Raw genomic sequence first — 23,033 nt, 5'->3', positions numbered from 1 at the left:
CACAAGAACATTGTTTACGTTTTTCATTTCAGTGATGATTAATATCAATTAGAATAATAATTTATGACGATTGGACCAAATCATAATATTACTTTTTTATTTTCGTTCATAACAGTGGCACAACATTTTACATTTCCGGGAATATTAATATTTCAAACACAATAATTTATGACGATTGGACCAAATCGGAATTATAAGTGCTTACACTTTAAGGAATAGCAATAAAAAAAAAAAATGGTCAGTATTCAGTATTCAGAGTATAATATAGAGATACCAACACAGCACTGCCAGTGTTAAAAACTAAAAATTAATAGGAAAAACAAAATAATAAATAATTGTATATGATTATTTATTATTTTGTTTTTCCTATTAATCTTTAGTTTTTTATAAACGATAAAACGCTTATGCTATAATTTTTATATAACTTATTCATTGGACAAAAATAATAGAAATTAGTACGTATTGATACTGTTTTTATCGATATTTTTTGAAAAACTTTCCACTCCAGAATATGAAATTTGAATCATAATCTAATATTGTAATGTTGTCATAAATATATAAACCAGTAAAAAAGTTGAATTTGTATAAAAAAAAGTGTAAATATTTAAAAAATACATTAAAAAAATGTATAGAAAAGTTCAAAAGATAAAAACATCACCGTACTTCAATATAACTAAAGAAATATTTTTAGACAAATCGGGGTAGTTATTAAGTTATTAGAAATTACTAATTAGAAAATGGAAACATTTTTAATAATTAAGACTTAATTATTGGCCTAAATAAACATTATGATTATACGATATTTATTTTGTAAAACTTATTAAAAAATAAACCATTTACGGAGAGTGTATCTTCGAGTTATTTATTTATTTATTTATTTACACTATATATTTATTGGTAAAGTCAATATAATCTATAAACGAGTTTTAAAAAAAATACACTTCTCCATGTTGTTTCTCATTAAGCATTTATATTGTTGACAAATAATACATTGAGTAAAATCCTACAGATGTATTTACGAAAATATTACCAATTGGTTTATTTTATTTAATTTACATTGTTCTTAAGTGTATAAATATTCAATAACTCGATTAAATCTACATAATATTACAGCTGATAAAAATAAAAGTTATCATAGATATTTTTACAGATATTGTTCCTTCCAAAAATGAAACGATTGTGTTGACCGATTGATTCAATTACAATATATAAATGTACATTTATTATAATATTTCAGATTTACTTAACTGAGTAATAACAGTAATATTATTACTAAAATCATTGTATGAGTCAATTATTTATTAAGTTTATTAAGGTATGCAATGAATTTTTTTTCCATTTGACGAATTTTCTACATATTTGAAATTTATTATTATCGATTAAAAACTACAACTACTCATCTTCTGCATATTTTGTTTTTGATGTAAGAATTCAAATTTTTTTTTATAATTTTACTTGTGAATGTCTGATAGAATTTAAATTAATTTACTTGATAAGTATAATTATCTATGTAAAAATCTCTTTATCGATTTAAGGTAAAATTAATATTTTCACATCATAAATTATTTACATTTTTAAGTACTCTTTAGTCTAGTATAACTCTTCGCATCGCATAATAATATAAAATATATAAAAAAAAACAGCCGACATTGTATTTTATGAAGACAGTCTGTAAACTCTATACCTACCCTAAGAGTTATAAAGCTTTTTAGATGCGATCAGCGTTATTACTCTAAATTCACATAATAATAAAATGTTTATATATTTTGTACTACTAATACTTCTGTTATAAATGTATTACAAAATTGTATTTTGACCTTAATCATCACAATAGGAGCAACGCTACCTACCTAACTATTTTATAGTTCCACTTATAATATGTTCGCTATAAACATGGTATACGTGTAATATTATCATTGGATTTATTAGACATGCGGGCACGTGTATTTTAAAACATTTACTGTCGGTGTGTTATTACAATTAAACTAATTACATTTGCCAAAGACCTTCAAGTTAACGAATGGCATAAAAAGAATACGATTTAACGGTAATTTTAATTTGTATTATATTTCCAAATTAAGTCTATTTTTTTTTTAATTTTAACAATCAAGCTTTTTTTAGATTTTATTTAAAATCGTTTAAAGGAACGTATAAACCATTATAATAACCAATATATTAAGAATATATATAAAATAAAATATTACAGTTACCTATCATATTTTATGTCAATACAATAGTTTGTATTTATATATTTTATTTGTAGGTACACTATAAACGTTCGACGACTTTAAATGTATTATATTCACAATAACATAAAGAAACAGCAATTGAACAAGATTATCTTATGCACTAAAGAGAAGCATTTCAATTTCGCATTACCATGGTCAGGGGTACATTTCTAGCGAAGTCAGTCTCACTTTAACGAAAATAAAAAGTTTCTCATAACATCTCATGTTATTATATATACTCAAAATACGTAGTTGATCTAGAAGACTATCCGACCATTTAATAATAGTTCCAAAATAATAACCAAAACTAATAGGCATTTTTCTAGGTATTGGGGACCTAGAATCTCAATAACAAGTACATAATCTTGAGAACGCGTGATTCCCAAAGAACATATATATTTTTCGAAGCAGAAAATCTATTTTCAACCTGAATGAATGTGTCAGCTGCTAAAGATTCAATTAAATGTATACAAAAAAGTGTTTTTATAATATTTTATCCATGAAGTACTTCATACATCGAAACCAGAAAGACCAATGGCCGGTAGACCAATAAATAAATAAATAAACCATAAATCATTTTTATTCAGTGTTTTTCAAAACTTACAAAGACTTGTAATAATTCATAAAAAAAAAAAATCACACATTTTAAAAGTTAAATAAATAAAACTAAACAAAAATGGAATTACGTAGAAAAAATAAATAAAGAAGTACCTAAATACATTTTGATTTAGTGTTTATACTTTGTAAATTAAGATGGACGTCTTTAGCGGACAAAATATATATTTTTTCTTATTTTTTTGACATAACTTTTAATCCATATCAGTCCACTTTTATCACAATAGTTTGTAACTCAATCATATAACACTCAAGATAATAGCTTAATAATACTTGATGTGATCGTAGATATCGTTTTTATAACTATTTTTATTTTAGTTTCAACAATTTTGACATGTAATTAAAAACTACAATTTTCTGAGAATGTCGATTTTTGATATTTGATATCAATAATATTTTGAAATATTATACTTGGCCGGGAAGTGGTTAATGGTCATAAACTAATTTCAAGACTACGATAAGCTGAAGTAAAAGTTAAGTATGAGAATGTGAAAATAATCAAAACTCATGGAAAAGAGAATAGAAAAAAAATTACGTTAACGTTCAAGAAATCAATAGCTACCGGAACATAATCAAATCAATATCGACACTCATACAAAAAGGGGTAATTAAAAAGAAAAAAAGAAAAATATATTTTACTTGATAAAAATAATAACGGAGATAAAATAAAATGATAATAACGAATATTAAAATAAAAACCATTACTACATTATCAGATTTTCGTATTTAATTTATAAACAAATTTGTATGGAGGGTGCATATTAAATTAGGCTGAAATGTCGAAGTTTTCTTGCCCAGTGTATTGGGCTGGTTGAAAAGAGTTAAAAAGGACTAAATTACATCTAACCGACTCGACTTCAGCGCTCGAAGCTGTTTTTTTCGCGCGTTCAGATATATATCATTATGAAACGATTGTTCAAAACTGACGCTTGTTCGATTCGACGCCGTCCAATTTAAACTTTAGAGTGGTCAATTTGATATTCTAACCATTTTAAATGTCTGTATGTGAAACGCAAGACGTATACCAATGGCACTTCGGAGGATTAAAATCGGATAGGTAATAATTAATATAGTATAATATAGCACAATATTATGTATCCGAGTAAAGTATTGCTGGTTCTTAAATAATACAATAATTGAATAATATGATCCCCCGAATTAGAAAACGAGCTGGATCTTGTTGACCCATGAGAACTACGGGTTTCCTCCAATAACACAAAATGTTCTCCTCATATTTTTTTTCTCCGATTCAATATTTATCGACAAAACACATTAATATGATATTATTATACTACAAACAAACACAATGTTTCTTAATATAATGAGGAGACAATAACAGTATTTATTTTATAGATCAATATTATCTTGAAGCTGTGGTAAATGGTTCCTTAAAATATTAAAAAAAAAACCATTAAATGAATAATAATAATAATTTAAACTAAATTAATACCCCAAACAATAATGTTTACTACATATAATAATATAGTACCTTTTATGTTTATAAAAATACCAAATAATATAAATACAATCGTCAACACAATGATATTGCTTAGGTTCGTCTATGATGATACACAGCGGTAATTTACAATATTATTAATTATTTTTATCACGCGTTATCGGAACGAGTGTTTTCAGAGTAATTATTTCCCCGACTCGAGCTGCGGCTGTGGACCTAACTGTCGCGCGCACGGTCGAAATCGGTCGTGTACTGCAACAGTTGAAGAGGATAGTGTTAAACAATAGAAATAATAATAATAATAATAACAACACTATAATAGCGTTCTTCAGCTGTTTCGTTTTACTTTTCCGCAGAGCGCGTCTCACAGACACACAACCGGACTGAAACAAATAATGTGATTATGAAATATTTTTAAATCTCCGACGGCAGCCGAAACACACGTACGTCGTACTTATTTTATAATAACGTCACGCGGTGGCGGTACGTTTGCGGTTCAGTGACACGATCTGCGCGAGTTCAATCGTTATCCAGAGGGTATAATTCCGCGGGCGGATAACGCTCGTGTGGCGGCGACGAGTCTGTGGTGGACACGAGAGGTTCTCAGCTGCGGAAAAACCACCGGGTGACAATGATGGTCGGCAAGGTATGGGGGGGGGGGGGGGGGCTCAAACGACGGCAACAGCGTCGTATATTAAAATAATATATAATGTTATTTTATTTTATCGCTACCGCCGCCGCTGCTGATCGGGGAGGAATCGTTATTTGAAAAACCGAACGCTTATTAGCGTGGCGGAGCGCGTCGTTAAAAACCGAAGTCCCGGAGTCGAAAATAAATCGCCCGAGAAACGACGCCGATTTATTTACGGGATTATCAATTTTTGTCGTCGCCTCCGCCGCCCGAGATACCAATCTCTGCAGTGTGTCGGTCATCAATTTTCCGGTCGGGAACAGGGAGAGAAAAAATGTATATATATATATGTGTGTGTGTGTGTGTGTGTACGATAAATAGTCAAAAGTGTAGATGGCCGAGGGGTGTTTTCCTGCAGAGGGGGGCGGAGTGGCAGGAGGTAAGAGTGACCTGTACACGTCGTGCTGGTTCATTTGTCCGGTGTCCCGTAAATCTGGACGGGGGATCGATGTTTCTCGTCGCCCGGCTCTAAGTCGAACGGGAAAAACGTATAGGTGCACACGCCACACTTCAATGAGGTGCGCGGCGGTGGCAGTGCGGTCACGGCGGCGGGGGCGGTGGTGGAGAGTGCCGGAGCGGCTTACGATGACCGTGGAAAATAATTAAATTCCGGACAAAAGGGAAAGAGGTGTGGTACGACGGGTACGGGGACTGTGGGTGTAGAGGCGCGGGAGACGCTTCCGTTGTTGACGTAATTTATCAAAAGATCTTCCGGTCGGATTTGAGCATTTCCCGAAAAGCTCGTACAGGAAATGAAACGGTGCAAAAAAACAGAGAGAAAAAACGAGAGCCGTCACGGCAATTCGACAACAGCTCTCGGTCAGCGGCGGGTGGCGTGAATAAAACAACAATAACAATAATACGTCGCACGGATCGAGGAAAGCGAAACGTGAAAATAAAAAAAAAACTAAATAATAATAATGTACAATAACCCCGTCGACGGGTTGGACTTACGACCGATCGCTCGCCATCTATCATACTACGGTTATGGCACACGCCGACAAGTGTCGGTTACCAAGAGATGGCGGTAACGTATTCGCGGTAACACACCGTTCGCGCGTGATGGTTGGCCGTAATTCTCGCGTCGGTTGGAATTGTTAAAATAACTACGACGCGACGACGACGTTATTATTTGGTTTCCATTTATTTTACGGTCGCGGTCCGCAGTCGAAAACGACACCCAAGAATTGTGTAAAAAAAAACCTTAAGGAAAACTACGACGTGTTGTTCTATTCATCGTCGTCGTCGTCGTCGTTTTAGTCGCCCTTGCAGTATATATAATATTGTGTGTATACATACCACAATGGCGGCGGTGGTGGTGGCGGCTCGTAAATCAGCAGTTTTGTTGGTCGAAACTCTTTTTCGAGATAAAATGTACCAGAAAAATGGAAAGAAAAAATATAAAAAGAATCGGCGAGAAGTTTTGAAAAATACGTACAGATAAATAACTTTTTCCTTTTTTTTTTCTATCACAATCTTGAGTTATGGCGCAACGGACTCGATGAAAACCGTGAAATTCATTGTAACTTAGTATGCACTTTTATACTCGTTTCTCTTTGCGATTCGTGAAAAAAAAAGCCCTCGACAATCATATTTTATACAGACAAACGTACAAAAAAAAAAAACATTATCATAATTTTAAACCTAATTAAAACAAGCCTACAAGTATTTTTTCTTCTGCGAGAAATTGTTTATGTCGGTAAAAAAAAAGAATTAAATAATTTAATTAAGTGTTTAATTTATATTGTATTTATGTGTGCGAAAAATTTGTATTCGTCCCATTTTTATGAGCGAGTAATAATTGTTTTAGTTTTTATACATACCTGTAAAATTCCTCTACGTGTCCCTCAACCACTTACCCAAAACTAATTGAACATCAAACAAAAGGATATAATTTGATTAACGTATTTGTATGGAGCGGATTTTTTTAATATATTACACTTTTAAAGTCTTAAAACAACCAAAATGCAATTATGACCAAGTCATCAGAATAATAAATTCTCTTAGTAGATTCTATTTTTATATTTAATAATTAGTTTACTGCAATAAATTAAATTATAAATTTTAGGTATTTGTGTCAAAAAATAAAAATTTAAGTGGGTACCTATACGTAAAATAGCTATTTATTTTGATATTATGTCAATATGTTCGTTATATGTTTTAACTTATAAGAATATGTATAATAACATACTGACATGCAGTGTGAGCAGATCAATATTTAATAGTGAGTTCTCAATAAAAAAAAATCTTATTTTCAAAACATTGGAATTTTTGTAGTTGTTTTTTTTTCATTTAAATTTTGTATAATTTATTGTAGATAGAAGATTTGCAATTTACAGAATAAATAATTATACACGAGCCTATAAGAGTTTATATAAGGAAATGTCAATGGAAATATTTTACCGTGAAAACATAATTTGTCGAGTTGACACATGTATAGACAGTACGTTTATATTTGGAATTACGTATTACGTTCCTCGTATATACTAAATTTTTCGATTTCAAATTTTTTTTTTTTTAATTATATCCATCTGTAATTTAAAAATACCAAATATAATTATTTAAAACGCAATAAAGCAACAGGACCACTTCAATATTTCATAGCCACTTTTTTGAATTTTCAACCGACGTGTATCATTATTGCATACACGGAACGCCATGTTACAACATTTTATTATTTTGATCGTGATATTTATACAACTATACTATTATTGTTGTATAACTATGTCGTGAATTAAAACATACAATTTTTTTAATAATTCCGATATTGGATACTTCATCGGAATATCCAGTGTTATTAAACAAACGAATATAAAAAAAAAAAAAATACACAACGATTTATGTTGCTAAAATATAATAATATAACACAATAAAAACGATTGCAGCGATTGGTGAAAGTACTAAAAAACATATCATAACCAAATCAAGCAGAATAAAACCATAATACAATTTTACGTCCGTATTATACGTAGTATTGGACAACTGTTTAATTGTAATCGTATTTTAATTCATTTGTATATTATGCTGCATTATCGCAACGTATTTATTGTGCGCGATCAACTGACCAGACACATTTCGAATGATCACACAAATTTAATTAGACTGAACTCGCTCGCCGTACGTTTGTTATATAATAATAATTGGCTTGTACCGCTATTTAATAAATTGTTTAACGATCGGTTTAATTGCTAATCAATTTCGGTCGTTCCGTCGAAACGCGCAAAAAATATTAATAGGATTTCGACATGGTACCATTTTACGGGATTCGTTGGGACCTTCTATAACGTAAAAAAATAAAAATACATTTATATATATATATATAGTTATACGACCCCAACGGATCAGAGCACGTCCGTCGTGATTTGCGTCAACGTGCTCAGCACTAAAACACAAAGGGTTTAAAAGTTTCGCCAAAGTAATGGTATGCACCGGTGCCGGAAGCGCCTCGGATAAAAACCCTCCTATTATATTATACTTAAGGAGCGTTTTTTTTTTTTGTTTTTTATTTTATAATTATTATTATCATTCAAACTCAACCCTCGGCAGTAACGTAAACGGAGGCGTAATAATTACGGGTATTATCCACTTAACGGCCCTCTCCTGTGGGATCCGACGACCCGTGCGCCGGCCGAGCTTTCTAAAACCACAGACTTTCGCCGTACATTGTACCGCTCAAAATGGACGCCTCGCCGTTTAGAGAAAAATTTAGCGACAGACGTGCAGAGTTGTTCTTCGGCCACGTGTGCTTCATAACACGTCACAGGCGTACACGGGCACGTAGCCGAAATTTTTGAAAGGGTAGTGTTTTAATTTAATATCTGAATGCGATTTGTTAGGGGGGAGGGGCATCTGTTCGCACATCTGTCGTGGAGTCGTCATATACGGTCACGGTAATAAATAATTATGACATTCGTTTAACTGCTGAATATTAATTGTTTAAACAAAATATATAACTGTACATTATTAAAAGAATAATGAGACTTAGCATATTATAATATATTTTTGGATTATACAGCCGAGTCTAAGGGCTTCCAAATATGTCTTTAAATAATTTAGAGTCATTTGGTTTTGGTGGCAGACCCACTAAAATTGGTTGAGTTTTTTTAATCCCCCCCCCCCCCTTAAAATTGAAAAGGTAAAATACCGTCATCACCAGTAGCTTCTGGACTGCAGTTATACGCGTCGATCAGTAGACTCATCGGTTCTTCGAAAAATCGTTGTTCTTGCTCTTAGCATATTATTATTATTACTTCGACGCTGCAAGCTTAAACATAATTGACTAATTTATTGGTGTGGTAATGGTATACTATAGTAAATATCTAAATGTGTTGTGTATAGTATTAATTTAATTTACACAGAGTATACGTTGAGCGTTTATTCGTAGGGATTGACGGCAAGAGGGTGGCGACAGACGTATAATATAGATAATGTTGTGTTATACGGTGCGATTCTCCAATCGTGGTCGACCCCAGTTTCAACTTTAAAGCTATTTAGATCAAATTATGGTTTATTGGAATTTTCAAGTGCTCTATTTTTAAATACTCGAGTTTGTATACCATTTAAGGAGTAGGTATCATGTGGTCATACCGACTTGTATTTTTACCAAATTATAAGATTCACCCTGTTTTCTGTACATTATTTAACAGAAAACTTTAATAAAAAATTATATATTGTGTCCAAATCGAAATCCAAACGATTAGTTTTGAGTTACTTAAAACGGTGTACTCAGAGTAATAGAGTTGGATGATATTATGCGAAATATGCTCTGTGAAGATTCAATAATTTACTACTAGGTAGTGATTAATATGTTATGTATCTATATTTTAACCCATCAAAATTTAAATTATTTAATGTTGTCCAATTATAATAACTAATAAGTACTGAATTAAATATAACACGTCATATATTTTACTATTGTAAAACAGTTTTTAAAGAAAATAATACTTCGCATTTGAATTTTTATTTAGCTGAATATGTCAATATTTCTGAAAAAAAATCTTCTGCTTGGAAATTTACAGTAAAAAATATTGGTTCTCGTTTTGAAAAAAAAAGTTGTTATCACCCCCAAGATGACACACAAAAACGCGACATTAAGCGGTATAACTCGTCATTAAACGGTATAAAAAAATCCAAGTATTTGGAAATATGGCGGTCGAATTTAATATTAGGTACCCGCCTGATATTTCCAAAAACCAGAATTTAAATAAATTAATAATTATTAAAGGAAAACGTGGGCGCCGGAACACGCGTGGTGAATCGCTCTGTATAGATATAATAATATTATAGAGAGAAGGATAGAGCCAATGGTGCACGTGACCGCCATACCATTAGTGGTATAGTCTTGAAAATCGGGTCTCGTGCAATCTCCAGCGAACATACCTATATTATTATGTATTATATAATAATATAATATAATCGCGTGCCCTAAACGAGTGCAGCGCGGTATTATTCAAACCAATTCGGATGTAAACGGAATCGTTTGTTGATTTTAAAACGCACGTACTCGGTTTCCCGTGATATTTGTTAAATAAACAGAAAATGTACAATGGAAAGCCCTGCGGCGATGTTTCAGAAATTATAATAATAATATCTTTGCGTATTCTGAATCCGTCACTGCGTATTACAATAAATTACGATGCTATCGACTTAACTTTTAATTATTACCGCGTACGACAATGCGAATCGTATCCGTATATAAAACAATAAAGCGCGCGTTGAGATTATAGTTTCCATGCTAATTCCCAACTATTATAACTATTATGGTTTCGACTTTTCATCTTACACGATGAACGTATTGCAAGTGTTTGGTCAGTAACAATTTCGAAAAAAAATTAAAAAATTAAAATAATTTAATGTTCCATATCATTATACAGTCAAAGTAGGTTAACTCGGACTTTTTTAACTCGAAATCGTCGCAATTATATATCACTTTTTCCCGGTCTCTAGAAATATCTATTATCGTTTTATCATTGGATAACTCGAACTTTTTGTCCGGTCCTCTCGACTTTGAATCAACCAAATTCTACTGCACTAGAGTGTTAGTTGCGTTTTGTACACTGTTTGTCGAAAAATAATCATCGTCGCTTAATGAATTCCCTTGAAACGGCGAAGGGTCTTGAAGTGAATTGGATAAAATACATTTCGTTGTCATCGATCAAGCGTAGATTGCATCGTGCATAATAATATTATAATTACACTTATTATTATTATTATTATTATTATTATTGTTATATAATACCGCGTAATATGTACCACACGGCAAGTGGCCGAAATTGAATCCGTATATAAATGAAACTGCACCACCACATCAAACGCACTGCACTGATTTTCTTTGGAACCTGCACAATGCACGCGTATCACAATAATAATGATAATAATAATAATAATAGGTATCGGTGGCGGAGGGTTAGTTGAATGTTTGCCAACCACAGACGTTCGGTGTGTCCCCGCCGGACGACCGACACTAAATCAAAGGGCTTATTACATCTGAATAATTATTGCGCGTTTAATATTGTATTGCGTACCTATAATACATGTTATATGAACAGATATAGACAGTGCGACGATTCGCGGTGCAGAAACTGCATATTTAGTACAATGTTATTACACTATAATATTATTATGATCGGAATTATAAAGATGATAATAATAGTTATGATAATGCAACGCAAACATTGACGTCACGCGATAAAACACACAACTATTATCCACTGTACAATGTTCACAGTGGTCAGAGAAGAATGTCGAATTCCAGATAGCCTGTAGGTACGAACCGGGAGAACCTTATTCAGATACCAAAAAAATATTTACTTTCATAAAAAAAAAAATTGAATTGTACGCAACTCAACACAATTTAAATATCATACCAGAATATATCTAAATAATCTAAGTCTGACTGTTTAATATTATTAATTGTTAGCTAATAAGTAGGTAGTTGATGCTGAAAAAATAATAATAGCAAAAACCTGCGAGCTCGTATAATATGCGTTTTCTGTCGATGCCAATAACGTCGTAATAATATTATTATTATCATAATATTATGTTATATCCATATACAGTTGCACATAATAATGGCACGTGGCATGGTCGTCATGACGACGGTGCGTGCTGTGCAGTTTTTGTGGTTTGGTAACTTAAGTACACAATAATAATTTAATAATATTTGGTATTAATATAGGTAACTACGTCGTCGACCGATTATGACGTCTTTAGCTTTGCGGCGTAGGTACACGAAATTCTCCACGGACTAGGACTTGTAGTTGTATAATAATTACGAAACGATAACAGTTAAAATGCACCGTTTAATTACACGATCGTCGTTGTTTGTCACCCCGTGTAGTTGTTTCTATTTATTTGATTTTTTTGTATTTATATTTGTAGTTTTTTTTTTTTTTTTGGAGGGGTGTGTTATTATAGATATATACCGGGTACATACCTGGTAGAAATTTTCCACCCGAAAATTCGTCGGTAGCGGCACCGAACCCACAGAGCGTTGCACAGACGACGATTGACGTCCACCTGAAACAAAAAACGGAATAATATTAGGCAATTATCAGTTGAAATCGATTGCCAAAAAAAAAATCAAACGACCACAGTGGTTGCTGTTGTAGGCTGTCTGGCGACTATAAATGGCAGACCACTACAACAGCAGTTGTAGGTTCACCGTGTGTAGTAGCCATCGAGCAAACCCGAATAAATACAATAGGTATAGTACGCGACGGGAAAATATTATTTTATTATGTTTTCTTCGCGAACTCGTCGGGGTGTTAAATGTATGAGGTGCGTCGATATGACGTGTTTGATACATCAAATCGTTGAACGAATCGTCAATAATAATAACATAATATTATATTATTGCGATTTCAGTAAATACATTTCAGTTATTGGAAATCAGTTGTAATAGGATGTGTTTTTATGTTTGATTCAGTAAAAGTAAGAAATTCGCTTTTCCAAAAATGAAATAAGTTTTATAACGCACCAGGGCGGATCCAGGTATTCTCCGTGGGGGAAAGAGGGTGCAATTCAAGTTGAAATGTCACAAATTTAAAATGAAAAGCGTTTTTTCCGAATATGTTAAGGATTTAATTTATTTTTATAAATGTAATAAAAATATAGATAATTATTTATATAAAAATTATGTAACATGGAAACATTTTTTTAACCAAATTATGGGGGCGCGCGTCTTTGCATCCTCCCTTTGGATCCACGTCATATGTATACAGAGAGCATGACTTGTAAATAGTAAACCTGCTTAAAATAATTTAATATGTGATGGATTTGTAATCAGAAAATAGATAAAATGTTATGGTATTGACACCATTAATTTTCTTTGATCGTCAACACTCATTTTTGAATAAATAAAATTTTCTTAAAATGTATTCTTTTCATTTCCGAAGAGTAAAAATGAAAAATAATAGCATTCACGTATAATATATAATTAATCTTAATTCCTTTCGCATAAAAAAAAATCACTAGGATCTTAAAGTTTTCTAAGCACTGAGACCATAGCCCAAGTAGAAATAATTGTTTTTTTTTTTTATGTATATTGTATATATAATTTATAATATTATATGCTAGGAAAACGTTAACCGTGAATAATAAAAAATGTATGAGTATAATGAAAAGTTGTATAGTTCATTAAAAATATTCTCGAGTTGTTAAAAAAAAATGGTTATAGTTTATAACCTTTGATATTATAGAGTATCAAAAAATAGAATTTAATGATTTTGTACAAAAGTAGAAATACTTTTTATCATTTTATTATTATATTTGAATATATAAACTGAAACTAAACCACAATTTACTCTCAACTAGCGTTATAGATGTACATTTTTAATATTTTTACACAGATATAATATATCATCAGGAAAAAAAATTATTAAAAATAATAAAAAAATGGAGTGTATTAACTGTTTACTTGTTTTATATTTTAGATTCTAAATGTAACAAAAATATATTCGTTTCAGAATGAATCAAATATTTTATTTAAAATGCATTACGTCTATTAAGTTTCATTATTTTGATTATATTTTTAAGTAATTCTATTAAATTAATTTCAGATATTCCCTAAAATGCATTAGGTACACAGTAAAAATAACACATAATAATAATAATTTTAGGTTTATAAATTAATTTTTTGTTCATGAATGTGTTGTGATGTTGCTGATATGGTTATTTAATTATTAAATAAATAAATATGTTGTTCGGATATTTTAGTTTGTCAATCAGGTTATTTTATATTAAAATCATTCAAAATCAAACTTAAATTGGAAATATATTTAACCATTAATGTTTTTAAAATAATTATGCTTACAATATATTTTATATAATTTGTATTACCTATATAATATATACAAAGCTATCATATCATGCTTAATACGATAATAATATAATATGGTATCTGATGTAACATTAATGGCAAGACATTATTATCATCTGTTTAAACAATGAACATTACTTAATATAATATGACACTAGGTAGGTATATGAAAATATTGAGTAAGTGATATCCTACCTAGTGCAATAGTATAAAATATAATAAATATTATGCTGACTATGGGTTTAAATATACAACGATCTGACAAAATTCTGAATAAATTGACTCGGTAATATTTTACGTGATATAACCTTAAATTTTTGTACTCTCGATGTTTTTTTCTGCAAGACATGTCAAACAAACCATACTCTGAATGATGATAACCGTATTGATTGACCGTTTCAGAAGTCCCAACACTATTGGTCCCTGTGGGATTATATATGTTACCTTTGAACCTTTTTTTTTATTTTACATATATAGTAAAAACTTTGGCCATATACCTCTATAGTCTATATCTTAACTTATTTCCGTAAGTGCGTGCATAATAAAATACACGAATCAAATTTACGATTATAGTGTATGAATCTTGAATAATATATTCAAGATGATTATGTATTATTGTCCTGAAATAAGTTAATATGAGTGTTGGATTTTCAAAAAACATTAATAAATCAATATAAAAATATAAAATATTATGATATTAAACAAATGTAAAAACAAATACAAATAATAAATATTATGTTGGGTAGACACAGTTAATAATTATAGTTTAATTTTAAAACCAATAAACCTGTTGTGGTCGCTGCTCATTTATCGGAAGTTAAATTTATATTTTCAAATGCAACAAATTATTATTCATTATAGTTATTAAATATCATGACAGACTTGGGTCGTTGACTTCTAAAGGTTAGGTAGCTATATAATAACACGAGTTATGACATTGGTTAAGTAAGTAATGTTTCAGAGTAAAGGCATCTGCATTCTAATTGGTTGAACAAAATACTATAAACAAGCATGCACAATTTAATATAGCTTGTAAAAATAAGCACTATTTGCGCAAATTTGCGTTACACCTTCAACTTCGGTTATGGTAATAATATATTACGTTGGGTAGCTTGTCACTCAAAACCCGTTACGAAAAATTATGTAGGTAATTAAAATGTCAACTTGGGAATGTCGAAGACGATTTTCTGAAACGACGAAGAACCGTCAACAGAATGTAAATTGTAGTACCTACGAATAATTAATATATATATAAATCATATTATATAATATATATATCACTACCAATCTCGACCTGCGTGCAGTAAACTTAAAATTGGTCTCTGCAGTTATACCCATTGTATGATATTATGCGGTTCGGGACACAGAATTTTTTTTTTCTGAAATCGCAACGATTTTCAAATGCTGCGAGAATTAATTTCACGCGTAGAAATGACTGGATAATAGCGGGTAGATTTATGTTCTATAAATAGTGTTTTAGTTTGTGCACAAAAGTTAACTGTGCGTGCTGGGTATCTGTATTGTACACTTTGAATAAATTTCAACTGAACATTTTTCACATCGAAATAAAAAAAATCCTACTAGTGTTGTCGTCGATGTAAAACCGTGTAAACACGACGTGCAATTAATATTCTTGACTCGGAGTCTCGCGGCGGCCACCGAGAAGACGTACTATAATATAATGTTGTACCACGGCGGTCGTGTGTTATAATATGTATATGTTACCAAACTATATTATATTATTATCCAAAGAATGTTTTCAAATTAAAATATTTCATCAATGCGTGCACGGAAAAAAAAATGCAATCAACTGATTCTGGCCAACTGCCTGCGCTGTTATATACGATTGCCGGTGGCAGTGCACGTTTTGTCGTACAGACATCGCCAAAACGGTCTATTGGAAAACAGTCGGTGCTTTGTACACATTTTGGACGGATATACTTTTGGGCGCGTAGTATTATTTCATTTTATCGTCAAAAAAACCGTGGCCGGAACCGGACGTCGGAAGCTGCTAAATGTTCGATGAATTAAAACGTGAGCACCACTCAGCGACTCAACCACCCGAGCTCGGATCACACGCATTACAACGAATAATAAAATTAACGGACGACACGATATTGTTAATATATTTTTTATTGTATCGCTGCTATATTTGACGGGATGACGGCACTATACAGCTCATAAAAAAATATGTGTAATAAGAGACATATCATTATTATTATTACAATGACGTAACGCAATTATTTTTTTTTTTTTTTTACTGCGGGTTTGGCGGTGACTAATAATATTAATAATATTAATTCTACATCGCAGTGTTTTGTTCGATTGCGGAACGCGGAGAATTATAATTTAAGGATTAAAAACGAGGAGTCAATAACTTGCGGACGAAGAAAGGGGTGAACGAAAAGATTTTAATTTAAATGCTAATTTTAATGGGCTTTGGCAAGCCTTGGTAACGGATTCATAATTTTTCAAAGTTTCGTCCCAGATTTATTCTCCGACGATTCATATAATATACGACTATACTACGTAAAAAAGAGTCGGCGAAGTTTTCTTTTTTTATGCATTTTCTTCCGGTGATTTTTTTATACACCGATTTTTTTTCCTGCTTGTTTATTAGTAGACTACGGAATAAACCTAATCCCGTCTGGATCGTATAATATACGATTCACAGAACTTATATCTTTTATTACTAATAAATAATTAGCGGAGTCACACGTCATTATAAATACGTCTTCGTGACGTATTAATTGCATGCGTTTATGCAGCTCTAACATGCTGCAGTGAGCACTCCGTGATCATTAAAGTAAAACCGAAATAAATCATTTTTATTATTTAATCTTTGAAATTGGAATGCGTACATTTTCCTGGAAGAAAGTAATGTTATAACGGATGTTATATCGAAGTTCGTTATTTTATTTTCAAATAAAAATTTAGAATTTAGTATTTTTATTCCACAATCATTTTATAATATTTAATATTATTACTGAGCAATAACCCATACCATACATGTACATTATTATTATCCGACATTTCCCCATGCTGTTTGTTTTCGATTTGTTTGGAATAATTTGATATTTAGACGTGTGGTCAGTTCAAAGCTGCAAATCCACTTAGTATTTGTACTTATTAATTCAAATTTACAAATTTGTTCTTTGAAAGACAATAGAAAATATATCAAATACATAAAATAGTAAGCTAAATTTGTTTCCAACGGAAATTCAACGGATAAGTTCATAAACATATTTTTTTACGCCTATGTGACTTAAAAACGTATTTCTCAGTAAATTATATTTTTTTTACTACCCATGTAATACAATTTTATAAGAGTTGCGTACATAATGCATACTTGTTTTGTTGTTTTTGTTTGAATAATAATAACATTTTCTGGCGATGCAACATGTCTAGTATTTCAGATTACTGGTAACAAAAAAATTATTGAGGTATCATCGTAATATTCCCAGATAGTCTACGTTTGTCATACGTATTTCATTACTTTGCTGTTTCTTTTCTTATCTATAGCTGACTATAAGGCATATATCGATACGTCATTTTTTTAATACATAACGGGCTTTTTACAAGGTTTACAGTTTAACCAACAATACGCAACAGCATGCGACCTACATTTATCACACCGCATACGGTACCAGCTAGTGTACCACCACCACGACATTGGCTTTTGCAAAGTGATGATAACAATATATAGTGAGATCCTCCAAAGTAAAATTATTATTTAAACTGTGCTAAACCACAATAAATCGCTCAACAGAATACATTTTTCCAGCGGGGACACGTAAAGCGAAAATAAAAAATATATCATGTACCTATAGTATTGTAATGTTCTCTATTTAATATGTCTGTATGTTTTGTTGGTACAACACACTTAAAGTGTTTTCATATAATAATACATCATGTAAAAAATATATACTTCAATAATCCGCTTGATATTATAATACCTAATTATTGTAAGTAGATGTCTACCGATGTTGTCTATTTAATAAACGTATGACATTATATTGTGGGTTTAGAATTGTCCGCTTCGTCGGTAGAATCGTTAATTTTTTTATAGTCCAAAAACCGTGATGTGTTGACTACACTCAAACTCGCACGTCACTATTTAGTATTTTTACTTGGAGAAAACCGAAGTTACCTATCGATAGTAAAACGTACATATTATATTATGAAATCAAATCTATTATACTATTGTATTTATCGGGAGAACGTACTCCCCGAAATTAATTCAAAACTATAATTAATTTTATTTCAAATAACGTCCCGCCCTCTGAAACACAAAAAAAAAATAAAAAGAAGATATATATATATATATAATGATGTTGTGTTTGAAAACTATGCCTACAAGGACGAATATATACATATACGATTATGTATATAGACTACGAATAATTTATAACCATTACTTGAAATAATGTTTCCGAACAGCGTATTTACGGTCATATGCATTGTTGTGTTCAATAACAATAGTATAAGAACGTGCCACACGCATTGCAGTGCTATAGTTGGGGTCGTTCACATACTGTTCACCTATCGGACAAGACCGGCGTAAAGAAAGTATGCAGATAACGAATTGTATCGAATGTACTGTGTTAGGTCAATTTTTTTTTTTAAAGATTTTTAATGTTTAAAAATAAAAATAAACCTTATGTACCTTGTGTCAAAAACTACTCTGTCGCGACATTATGGTAATTTCGAGACGTAGTGGCCAACCTAATAAACTCCTATATTGCAGACATATTAATAGATCATTGTGTGGTCAAAACAATTGTTATTATCTTAGGTACATTATTATTAATGATTTCAACATTAAATATCTCACCTCCCTCGAAATCAATTCGGATGGCCTTCAATACTATGCATACGTCCTGCGTTATTCGATTTGATTTCATAATAACACTAATGCGTATACCGACTTTTGAGTGTGCTTTATAGATGAAAACGTATTTCTATAATATGATATCGTCCAAAAGGCCAAGGTCCGGGACTACGAAGATCTCAAGTGTTAGCACCACCGTTGGACGAGAAAACAGCTAGACTAATGTAATACTATAATTATACCGATAAATACAATAATACATTTTCTCCCAGACCACTAATATGTGACGAATTTTATTTGGCGGTTTACATTGAATAATATTGACGTTTTTGCTGCATTTTTTACGCAGCTCTCTTATAGTATATTTTATAAATAAATTAAGTATAGTACCTGTAGTGATATTGCATAATATTGTATTAAATGTTATTTACCGACGAAATGGTTTTTTCGACTATTTTACTAATATAGCATTAATATAGCCGATCCTTTTTTTTAGGTATATGTATAAATTTAAATAACCTAAGATGAATCATATGGTATAATATTATAGTGGTATTATGTATTATGATGTAAGCACTTGACTGAATATGACGATTTTCCACTAAAGTCTGATTTAATGGTCCAGAACGAACAATCTAAAAGAATATTGTTCGATCTCAGACCGACGCTGTTGGTTGTTGTAATATATTATGCGTCTAGACCGTGAGACGATGAGAAGATTACGCAACTAAAGTGATGAATGGATCGCATGAAAACAACCCGTTTGTTCCATAGGAAAACGGAATTACTTTAATCCTAAACATCATAGCTGATTAAACGGTTTTATCATAACTCACTTTGTATTTATCACGTTCGGTTGTTGACCGTGTTACTACTTACTGACCACATAAAACATGTTTAGTTCGGTATTTTTGATGACAACGGTGTGAGTGTAGTGTTGCACAGTAATACATGTTGCATTGTTTGTTTTTTTTTTTTTACAATAGTTGACATATTTCTTTGCAGTCTTAATCAAATATTATGTACCTATTTCGTACCTTATTTTGTAAAAATATAACTCGTCGTTTTCTGTTTATCAAAACATTTGATATTCGCAGAGTGTAAATATGTTTTGTACTTAGATTTCTATAGGTACTTACAACCAGTTATTAATAGATTTTATTATATTTATTTATATTTATGGAGCTCTAAATACCTACTTAAAATATGGTAAAGGTACCTAATAGGTATGTAACAAACCCTTTGTCGGACAAACAACTAAGACAACATATTTTCTTTGGACTTATAAACGATAGTAGAATAACGGTGCACAAGTAACAATATAAAGGTCACTTAAACACTATACGGAAGGGAAAGTTGAGGATATCTTGTTGAGTAGATCAGGGGTGAAGATGGATTTGATTAAATCGATGATAGTATCATATTGATATTGAGGTCCTGGTCGAGTGATGCAGCTGGAAATCCCGGAAGCATGAGATTTTCTCTGTCCTGGACCTATACGCTGAATTCGGTGAAAATATGTTTTATATCGATGAGGACCCCGAAGGTAACGCATATTATATTGGCTCGTCGTCTATCCTTATAAAGAAACTATGTGCAATTTTCGTGTGGTCCGAGATATTTTGTATTGTGATGACGACTACGAACTTTTTGAATAATAATTTGAGAAGGAAAGGCCAGTTGAGTATTACATTATTAATGTGTTTGATTTCGTATATTTGGATGAATTGACTTCAACCACTATTTATTTCATGTCATGTATGTGTAAAATTTGTTTTTAATTAATGCTAGTACATCATTGTTCGAGACGATTTGAGAAAGGTATGATTACTTGGATGAGATTTTTACTTTTGGCGACCTGGACCTCCGATGATGTCGGGATGGCGTCCGAAGATCCAGAGTAATTTGATTTTGAAGTTGTTATTTTGGAGATTATGGATATAAAATATTATAATACATACAACTACAAGAACACAATTCGAAAATTATTTGTTTGAAGAAAAAAATGTTTAAGCAACTTTAATATATATTCTGTTCTTTTGTTTAATGATTATATCAATAATAATATTCCGTAAACTTCAAGTGATGTTTTATTATTAAAAAGTATATTTTACTAAAAATGTACAGATTACGGAACAACAACAAAACAAAAAATGTAATTTCGAATAACAATATTTATTTTGTTAGAACTTGCATAAAGTTATTGTATTAAAATAAATGTACAACCGAAAATTATATTGTTTATATCTACATGTTGAGGATTTAATCAAATAGAAAACTCTTTACAAGAAATGTGTTTTCAGAGATATAAAAAAAGTATAAAGTTTAGTTCATTGTGATATAAAATTATACACTTTATTTTATGTTTACAATATAAAACAAGATAGATCGGATTTCTTATTTGGTACTTAATTCGTGCGAATTCAATTGGATTAAAACGAAAATTGACCACGTATTATGTCAATTTATTTCGTTGCGTTTTAACAGTTTTATTCGTCAGAAATGTAATAACATTTTGTAAACGCATCCGATTATATTATTGTAATCAGATACCTATAATAAAAGTAGTAATAGTAATAGTAATAATATTTTTATATAAAATAATATCATAACATCTGACTATTGTGCGTAGATAGTTGAAATCGTTGTTCTATAATTTGGAATATTTAAGCGAGTGTACTCGCTGTGGCTGATAGACCTGCAATCAATTTAAGTATTAATAAAATAAAACTATTTGAACGCTGTAACGAATCATCTTATACAGCATAACATTACGTAATGATCTATGGTTTTTCGTCGTTCACGCCTATAGTAAAATTGTAATTAAACATAATATTATTCACATAATGTTGAAGTCGGGTACCTACCCGACTCAAACAGAACTAACCGAGAATTTCATAGTTGTAGGAAAAAAAACATGATTTATAGTAAACGCAAGTAACGTAATAATATTATTGTTCCTCCGAGGGATCCATTTATTTTATCGCGCACATTAATTCATTTATGGCCATGAGCCACTCACTGTTAGAATGTACCGTGTTACATAAGACTTTTTTATTTTACGTTAATATAACTTTATTTGGCTAGTGACTTTATTCAATAATGTGCTACTAATATAGGTACTATATTTATATAAACGTACACGAGTGATCGGCTAATGCATGTGCGAATAATATATTTTTTATTTTATCGGATCACGTGTTAGTTTTAAAAAAAAAGCGAACGAGTGAAGACCATAAAAACTGTTGCGAATTGCACGAAAAATGTTTGATTTTATCAAGCTAGAAATAAAAAAAAAAAAAAATTCCCACCAACGACTAGAACCACTTTATAAATATTTGACATTTTTTCCGAACAAGGAATGCCTTTCGGAACATCGGCATTGTGTGTTAGGTACCTACCGATTATCTTATTCAACACTAACGACGTAATATTACTATCATGTTGATAATCTTCGGCCATACTGTTGTGATATACAGATTCGAAATCTAAATCGTACGCGCAGAGCGTTATTATGATATTATGGACATTTCACGTCAATGTGTTTGGTATTGTTGTACTACCCGGTTATCGGAAAACTTAAAGCTCGGAAAAAAAATTAATTCTCCTCTCGATAAAGCACTTGAGCCGGATCGTCAGCCGATAGAGACGGTAGGTACTATATTATACATTATAACGCTATACATTCGTTTGCTGGCAGCGATCCGTTTGTTTCTTATCGTTTTAATGTTAATTTTTCGCTGCTAACGTGGCACTGTCTTAATAATATAACAACCGTATAGGTATGACCGGCGTGCATTTTGGCAGAAACTGCCTGCGAAGTGATTTACTATTATACATTACGGCATAACGACTGTCCCGGAGCCCATCTGTTTGTGTCACTATCGCACGGT

At 31.3% G+C, this 23,033-nt stretch overlaps 1 protein-coding gene across 3 annotated transcripts in view; it reads right to left on the bottom strand.

Moving 5' to 3' along the window:
* LOC100573836 (collagen alpha-1(XVIII) chain) overlaps positions 1 to 23,033 on the bottom strand; it is a 285,075-nt gene that overhangs the window by 247,047 nt on the left and 14,995 nt on the right. For all 3 annotated transcript variants that reach the window (XM_029488395.1, XM_029488396.1, XM_029488397.1), the window contains exon 2: positions 12,426 to 12,508. In XM_029488395.1, the coding sequence (XP_029344255.1) occupies positions 12,426 to 12,508 (83 nt within the window). The remainder of the gene's footprint in view (positions 1 to 12,425; positions 12,509 to 23,033) is intronic.

The sequence above is a fragment of the Acyrthosiphon pisum genome, chromosome A1, assembly GCF_005508785.2.
Source record: "Acyrthosiphon pisum isolate AL4f chromosome A1, pea_aphid_22Mar2018_4r6ur, whole genome shotgun sequence".
Classification (NCBI taxonomy): domain Eukaryota; kingdom Metazoa; phylum Arthropoda; class Insecta; order Hemiptera; family Aphididae; genus Acyrthosiphon; species Acyrthosiphon pisum.
The sequence above is the reverse complement of the archived record's forward strand: the minus strand, read 5'-3'. Positions and strand labels throughout refer to the sequence as shown.